Source organism: Amphiura filiformis, chromosome 3 (genome assembly GCF_039555335.1).
Source record: "Amphiura filiformis chromosome 3, Afil_fr2py, whole genome shotgun sequence".
NCBI classification, from domain to species: Eukaryota; Metazoa; Echinodermata; class Ophiuroidea; order Amphilepidida; family Amphiuridae; genus Amphiura; species Amphiura filiformis.
In genome coordinates, this window is record NC_092630.1 from 72,725,506 (window position 1) to 72,734,656 (window position 9,151).

Genomic DNA, 9,151 nt, shown 5'->3' on the forward strand with positions numbered 1-9,151 from the left:
GAGAATAATTGAGCTTCTATTAATTAAAAAGGGCCAAAAACAGGTGGATCATAATTATACAAGATGACACCATTGCAAAATATTCAGCATTTTACAAATGAAATACATGTAGGCCTATATCTAAAATAACATGGCCGGGCCCGGGAAACACACACTAGCGCATAATATCATGATTATGTTTTACAATACTGAACAAATTGTAAAATCCCAATGTCGTGTGTTTTAATATAGGCCTAAGTAGATTTTAAATTTCAAATTATTGAGCTATAAAGTCCAGTTGATATTGATATGTTTCTCTCTCATCTCAATTCACCGTAGTAGGCCTACTAGTTGGACATCTAAATCGATCGTTTCCAGGTGAACTGGTTCAGTGCTCTCTGTGTTCGAAACCACGATATTAAATGATCACAACATAAAGTCAATTGGTTACAAACCATGCGTGAATAAAGTATGACGTATGGCGCAATCGATACCATTGATAGCTAACTTATACAGGGATTGATTTTCTTTACCAAGTAAATGCTACCTACCTGGTCAATGACCTGACGGTGTATATAAAATGTAAGATATTTTCCCTAATATTAAAACTAATATAATGAATGCAGCAATTAATATCGCCTATTGTTTTAATACACTCAGTGTATGACGGATAATGTATCGTGGAAATGCATTCGTCAAGATAATTGCACTTGCCAAGGAGTTATTGCATTTAGCTCTCGAGCCTATCGACTCTCGAGCTAAATGCAATAACTCCACGGCGCGTGCGATTATCTTGACGAATGCATTGCACTCAGTTCATTATCCTTATCTTATTTTCATGACTGTGTCAACTCAAAAATCATGCAAGGTCGAATGTAGGAAAAGTATGATCAGTTGAGCTGTAATAATAAAATAAATGTGTTCAAGCAAAGAGTTGGGGTGGGATGTGATATGGTGCATGGGCTCTGGAATTCTTGCCTTTACACTTAGTACGCCGCATAGCTCCTGCGACCGACTAGTGGACAAAACGGGGGTGTGTGTGGGTGTGTGTTTCCTAGGTAATTGAAGTAAACATTAATAGGGAGGATTTGGGACTTTGCTCGTTAAAAGACCCCTTTAGCTCAAATAAAAGGGCAAGAGACAGACCTGCATCGTGGCACACTAAGTATGGTCTTTGCAGGACCAAACATTACATTAAATCACATATAGGCCTATTGGAACGAAAGTTGACCCATGACAAAGACCTTGTACATAGGCCTACTCTACAAACTATAGCATTTAAAAAAAACTTACACAATGGTGTTAATTCCCGCAAATTGCTGAAAAAACTGTAGACCACACCCGACGAGTAAGGCATTCCTTGTAGCTAGCGTCTTCAGTACCTGAACCAGCAGGACGCCACCTAATCAAGGCAAAATACCTTTATCATTATTGTCGAAAACTGAGGCATTTACTTCTGATTTGCATCTTTGTTTGTTTATTTCTTCTTTATACTGGGTCCATATTCAGAGGAAAAATTTAAGTATGCCCCTGTTCTTCCATCTGGATCCACAAACAGTCCCAAATCAATGCCCCCAAGCTAATAGTAGAACTTCTCAGATGCTTCAACTTGCCAACAAATAATCTTATAACAGAATATAGCAGAGTATGATGCCCTGTCTGGCTCACCGGTTTGGAACGAATCTAGAAGAGAGCATGTAAATCATTGTTGGCAAGCAGTACACATAATGAGGCACTGGAGCTTGGAAAGTTACCAAGTATGTATACTGCCAATAAAGTATCCTTACACTTGGAAAAATAATCACAATTTCAAAACTGGACAATATTGGGTTAAATTTGTTTTTTTAATAGATGCACTATCTAATCCTGCACATTATGACACCACATTGAATCCAATGTGACCTCAAGAAGTAAAGTTACAAGCAATTGAATAGACGAATGTCCAGTTTTAAAAGTGAAAAACTGGCCTATACAAGGCGCAAAAAAGATTCCAACAAGCGAAACAAAGAGACAGCACAGTTTCTTCAATGAAGCGTTATTTAAAGCAGTTTTATTTAAGTTTTACTTCTGTGTACTTTTCATAACTTTCATTTTATTTGTCAGTTCTTTTATTTCAGTTTTCTTTTGTTCCTTTTGTTTTAATTTCAAGCCAAACGCATAAATTAGCCATTCACCACACTCAAACCAGATGTCTAGTCTGTGGAGTTTTGAATTGGCCAGTTTGTCACTTTCAAAACTGGACCTTCGTCTAATCAAATGCTTGTAACTTTGCTTCTTGAAGTCACATTGGATTCAATGTGGTGTCATAATGTGCAGGACTATCTAGTGCATCTATTAAAAAAAACAAATTTACCACACTATGGTTCAGTTTAGAAATTGTGATTATTTTTCCAAGTGTAAGGATACTTTATTGGCGCAGTATATGATGGGCGTAAGCAAGAATGTGTGAGTTTTTGGCAACTCGCTATGAAATCTGTGCGTTTCCATAATATAGTTGAGTGCCGCCAAAAAAAAAACATTCAAAGTTTTAAGAAATTCTGACAATTTTCTCAGTGCCATGATGTAAAATAATGTCAAATAATACGTTATGTGAAAGAAGAAAGACTTTCAATCATGTTCATATAGGGCTGTGTGGTGTGTTTTTCTGCTAACTGCTGAAAAAGAGGGACAGAACAGGAGATGAAGGGACCTAAACAGCAGGGAGCTACAGCACATGGGTGCATTGCTTGGCAGACTGAGAGAGAGAGAGAGAGCAGCTCAGAGTAGAGTGAGGTGAACTTTGAAAATTGATTAAGAGGCCTTCCTCCTGCAACGGAGAGAAATAATATTAAGAAACTAGAACTAAAGAAGCTGAAGAAGAAGACACACATACATACACGCCCCCTACCCATCCACCCCCCACATACACACCTTGGTAAACAGCCATTTTATAACTATTAATAATAATAATATGTATTTAGTATTTTTGCAAGCCCATTACTGCATGTTTTATGTAATAGTTCCTGTAATGTAAATTGCAAACATTTTATCGCTATTTAGCTCAGTAGGAAATTACGAATATCATTTTGAACATCCCAGTAAACATGGCACACCGACATCGCCCGGTTAATAATTACATTGTTCAACCAGAGACACTGAAATGAATACACGGGATCGATACACGTAAATGTGCTATGCACGATTGATATTCAGACGATAAATCTTTGGATACCGGAGTGGAAAATGATGAATATCTCCCGTAAATGATTTCGTATAAAGAAACCAGATGTGGTTCCTTGAACTTGAATATATATTTTGAACAGATATGATAGTCGTTAGTTTGCGCTTTGAGAGAGTAGCTTGCGTCATGAGCTGAAAAAGTGACCAAAATTCAAGATTTTAAATAGCGCAGCGTAGACCCTCGTGGAGGTAGTCTCGGGCCAGACTGTATGTGGCTATCATGAACATACAGGATCGACGAGTGTCAGACCGACTGACACAAACTTGCTGTGTAGGAGACTATAGTAGAGGCAGTCTATAAGCAGATGACAATGGCGAATGTATGCTCGCTGACCGTACAGAGGTCAGTCACAGGCTAATGTCATTAGCCTTAGTCGGATGTCCTTCAGCCCACTATGCATTTAAAACTTTTAAACAGGTGGTAACACAATGCCATGCGTGGCTGTGGATTCAACCTACCATGGCATTTTCTGCCATGAAGATATCGGGGCGATGACACTGTGCATGGTAAACACAAAACGTTTTTGAAATGCTTTTGACAGGTCATATGTGACCGTACAGCACGAATGAGCCGTAAATGTCCTCAATTGTATTCCGAGTTACAGTGTAAAATGGGCATGAAGGTCATATTCATAGGTATTTCAATTTGGTGCTACGTGTATCTCATTAAATGAGGTACACGTAGCACCAAATTGAGGTACCAATGAATACGACCTTCATGCCCATTTTAACTGTAACTCAGAATACAATTGAGGACATTTACGGCTCATTCGTGCTAATACGGTCACATATTTTGGAACTTTGGTTTTCAAAAATGTATTAATAACATTAAATGTCGGGTTATATAAAGGTCAGGAAAACGTTTTAAAACGTTTTGTATGAACACACTGCAAAAATACTTTTAAAATGTTTTCAAAATGTTATTGTAAAGTATTTTTTGTAAACATTTTTGTCAGCAAAAAATATTTTGTCAGCACTCAAATAACATTATTTCAGAATATTTGCAGTAAGTTATCACAAAACGTTTTTGAATGTTATGAAAACGTTTTATACCCTTTATATACCCTGTATGTAACCCGACATTTAAACGTTTTCTGGAAACCTTTTCTAACCTTTTCGAAATGTTTTGAGTTTGCTGGGATCCAGGTGTTGTGAAAATAGGAAAATGCTTTCATGTAAAATCATGCTTATATAAAATATTTTAATTGTTACCAAACAGCTGCTTTAAACGCCCTCAATTGACACCCTAACCGTTATTCTAACATACCATGCATGACAGAATCACTAATTATAATCGTAGACCATGCTTCATTATACTTACCGTTTAATTCCTGTTCCAGATGCCGCCTGTGCTCGACCTCTGAATACATAATATCTTCGTATTCTTTTGCTGCTAAATGTTTGCCATGGAGCTTCTCTAATATTACCTTTGCTTTGCCGTTTCGTTCTTTTTTGATTAGCCATCGAGGAGACTCTGGTAAAAACAAGAATCCGAAAAACTGAAGAATTGCTGGCCCAGCTGATACCCCAAATATGCATCTTTAAGAACAAAGAAAAAGTCGATGATTCAACTCTCAAGATGTAGACATAATTAATCAATTCGGTATTTGTATCAATTTGAAACAATTATTTGTTACGAAAATGGCGAAGTGATTATGTGAAAACGCAAACGAAAGCCCACTATGTTGTCATGGTTGTGGATATGCAGTATTCCTTTTCAATTGAAGAAAGAACCAGAAAAATTTAAACACCTAGGAGCTAGGATAACAATTAATAAAGCATGCATTAAACTACATAAATGTACAAAAATAGTATTAAACTACATAAATGTATAGTAAAAATAACAACAAAGCCAGGAGGACAACAAGCATATGATATGCCATATATGACTATTAATCATGATCAACTCGAATGCAGGTGAACTCGAAATTATATGTAAAATGTTTATCACAAGTAAAGTACTCAATAAATACCAATACTCAATAGTCGTATATTGAATGCAACACATCTCAGCATAATTATAATTAGAGCTGAACAAATATGACTTGTGATATATCGGTTTATTGGCCGCGAATCCCCGAAATATACTCTTCACATTTGCAAACACTTTGCCCATGATGCACTCCATCTATTTGTTATCAATCCAATCTAACCGCAACAAGTCACCAAGCCTGAATAATCCATGTAAAGATCATGCATTGCAATATGCCCAATTTAGATAATAATTTCTTCCATAGACCCGTGTTAAGATTTTACTAAAATCGACTTGGGGCACAAAAGTACATGTACACCAATGCAACTATTGCATGCAAACGAAATATATGACGTAAAAATTGACGTGCGTAATAGCGCGGCGCACTGTAATCGCGGCGTAAACTTCTCCAAATAACCTACCTCCATCCCCACGAATAATAGGAGAATATACCAGCTACAATCCCAGATAAGGATGTGCCAAAAGCAAAACAAGCTCCAGTTACTGCCATTAGCCGTCCTCGAGCATATGATGGTGATATCTCGGCCATGTATGGAGGAGCTGATGAAGTTGTAAGACCTAGTGCGACATGTGCAATTAACAAGTAATTGAATAAAAGAGAAAAAAATGCCATTAATATTACGTGTATTGGTATCAAAACAGCAGTAATGCAAACTTTTTTTTTAATTTAGAAGGAAACGCGACAAGGAAATTAAAGGAATCCTGCAAAATGAGCAGTTTTTGAGAGAATTTACTTTAGACAAAAACCCTATTTAACGGCACTACGGCAGATGGATTTTTCAAGTAGGGTCAGTCGGTCGGGATTTGAAAAAAAATCTGGAGGCTAAAATGACCCTAAAATATCGCCAAAAGCTTGAAAATTTGGCAAAAACTTTATGTTTTTGCAAAAATATTTTGAAATGAGCCGCATTTGAGAAAATCAGAAAATTTAGGCGACGTAAAAACCTCTGTTCTACGGGCGGATGGATTAAAAACATTCGTCCTGGAGGCTAAAATGACCCTAAAATATCACCAAAAGCTTGCAAAATTTGGCAAAAAGTTGACTATTGTTTTTGCAAACATATTTTGAAAATGTTCTGAACCTTTTTAAAACAGTCAAAATCAATCAATTTTGGCTCCAAAACGGCTGGTTTTACATGATTTTAACAAAAAGTAAAAAAAATCTCCCACAGCGCAAAATCCGGGTCGGTCGGACCGTAAAACAAGTTTTTATCGTGGCCTTACTGCTTCGAGGAAGGCATTTGGAATATTGACCCTTTTCCCTCTATCCCACAATGCACTATCCCAGGGGGTATGACGTAGTTCATCAACCTCATAGATCGTGTGCATCCGATGGTCTTTGCCAGGCCTTTGCAATTATTTTGTCTTAATATGGGCATGCTGATTCCATATATTCGGATTATCGTAAAGGCCATCGATGTTACTAATTATGCAATCATTGAATACACGAGTGATGCAGAACATCTGTGTAAGAGATTTTGTTTACATTTTATTTTCATCTCCGAAAAAAGTGAAACGGACGCCGACAAAATATCACTGCGTGTCCCGTCATTAGTTTTTCACCATTAGGTCTATAAAATGTATACAAAGTTCAGTTTCAATAACAGGAAACTTTTTTTGGCGGCGACACCATGTCGATAAGGCATAGAAATGTTGTTTTTTGCCCCCGAAAGGTATTAGTGATCGCGGCGCCATTATCATGATTATAAGCTATTATCGGCGATTCCTTTTTTAATGATGAAGGCATCAGCCGAAATGTCCGTATTCAGAATGTAATGAACATAACTCTGTACTCCCCCGGTGAGATGATGTATTTTACGACACTCATACCCCCTGGAATAGTGCATGATGGGAAAGAGGGAAAAAAGTCTATAGACATGCAGTAGGTTATATTTAGGGTTATTGCAAAACGAGAGCAGAGGAAGTCTGTCTCGTCTCAAGTTGGATTTCACAGTGGCAGATCCTAATTCCGCGAGACGAATACTCACGCGTAGAAGGGCGATTTGTCTGAATGCTGGAGATGCAACCGCGTCCAATCTGTAACCTGGCGTTACTCTCAACTTGAGACGAGAGTTACGAGACAGTGGGACACACTATAAAATGGCGAGTATAGAAAGGTCTTCTATCAGATTGAATTGTTTTGGTTGAGCAAATTCATCAGGATTATTGGCTACTTATCCAGACTATGACTTGTACTTATTTGTGTACGTTTCAGCAACACTGTTACCTTTGTCAACACTTGATGATGCAAGGTGGGCTTCCAATTCTGGACAATTCAATTATGAAGAATAAAGATGGAACAGTCAAACTGTTGCAATTCTGTATAAACCTACACAATACGACCAACATCTCAACTACCGGTCACACAACAACCATTTACTTCAGATACTGGGGGTGGTACGCACTTTGTACGACAGGAAGGAGAGCATCGTAACAGAAAAGGAGGACAAACTTGAAGAAGAAAGGAAAATCCAGAAATGCTCCATACATGCGGTTTCCCCAGGTGATCTTTTGTCACAAAGACCACATACAAAGTGTCAAGCGACAAACTCGGCTAAAAAGAACACCGATGACATCACCAGAAGCCATGGTATGGTCGTACTACCGTATGTCAAAGGAGTCACAGAAAGGGTGTCCAGAGTGATGAAGAAGTACAGTATGTCAACTGCAATGAAGCCGTACAACACGCTCCGTAGGGAATTAGTCCACCGAAAGATAAGCTAGATCCCAACAACTTAACCCGCGGGCAGTTTACAAGATCCTCTGCGTGAACTGCAAGCTTTCTTACACTGGCGAAACGAGGAAAAAAATTGGTACGCGGCTTGAGAAACACAGAAGGTTCACAAGTTAGCCATAACAGATCATGTTGTCAACAAAAACCATGTTACTAGAGGGGAGGCTGAGATCATTGGCACGGAAAGAACGATTAAAACGCTGAATAAAGGAGGCTATAGAAATTAGAGGTACACCACCATGAACAGAGACGAAGAACAATATGACTTATCCAAATAACTCACATTTTCGAAGAGTTTCTGGGATTAAGAAAACCCCCGGAAGGAAAATCAACTGGCAACATCAAGATCTGCGCTGGAGATACATCTAGCGTCGGTTGCCAGCAGTCATCACTCATCCTCAAGTGTTGACAAAGGCAACAGTGTTGCTGAAACGTACACAGGTAAGTGCATATTCTGGATAAGTTACTACGAACTTCGAGTTGAATAATTGTTTTTGTTCTTTTCTTATTTCAAAATACCTGATCTTTCGTGATTTGGTTTAGAATTTACTTACCAGCACCAAATCCGACGAATATCTGACCAACTAACAAAGCTTTCTTCGCCCCTGCGCATGCTAAAATTAGTGATCCAATAAAAAACATCGCACTTGATAACATGATAACGGGTCTTCTTCCCAACAAATCACATACGTAGCCACCGCCCAATGCTGATACTGCTGCAGTGCCTACGCCGATACTAACAATAGCCATATGCCAGAAATCATCTAAGTTGAATTCTTTCTTAAGAAGAATCACAGAACCTGACAACGCAGAAAGATTATAACCCGTAAGGAAAGTTCCGATGCCAGAAAATGCTATGATGATCAGAGTCAACATGGTCATTGATGTCGTGTCCTCCTGGTTTTCCTTCTCAAACTTCATTGTGTGCCCTTTGAATCTCTTGATTTCTATTGTGAGATGTGAGATCTACCATTAAACTTGGGTGGAAGCTTTTGGGAAGTTTTTGAACTTCAACAACTGTAGGACTTGAAGGGAAGCACATTGATTCTGCAAAAATGTAAAAAATAAAAAAGCAGTATGAAGGAAATCCCTTCCATCTTTGCATGGAGCAATTCCATCCCAATTCCATGCAAAAGATGGAGTATGTGTCTGTGTCCGATGTTTCATTCCATCTTTTTACTATTAGAATTATATGTTATATGTATCCCATGCAAGGAGTTTATATA

At 38.1% G+C, this 9,151-nt stretch overlaps 1 protein-coding gene across 1 annotated transcript; it reads right to left on the reverse strand.

Annotated features, from left to right (window-relative positions):
• Positions 1–1,558: 1,558 nt before the first annotated feature.
• Positions 1,559–8,846, reverse strand: LOC140147484 (proton myo-inositol cotransporter-like). Its single transcript, XM_072169261.1, has 5 exons — positions 8,480–8,846; positions 7,419–7,457; positions 5,593–5,749; positions 4,520–4,737; positions 1,559–1,662 (listed from the first exon to the last, which is right to left on the reverse strand). The coding sequence occupies exons 1-5, from the start codon at positions 8,844–8,846 to the stop codon at positions 1,559–1,561; spliced, it is 885 nt and encodes a 294-aa protein (XP_072025362.1).
• Positions 8,847–9,151: the final 305 nt, after the last annotated feature.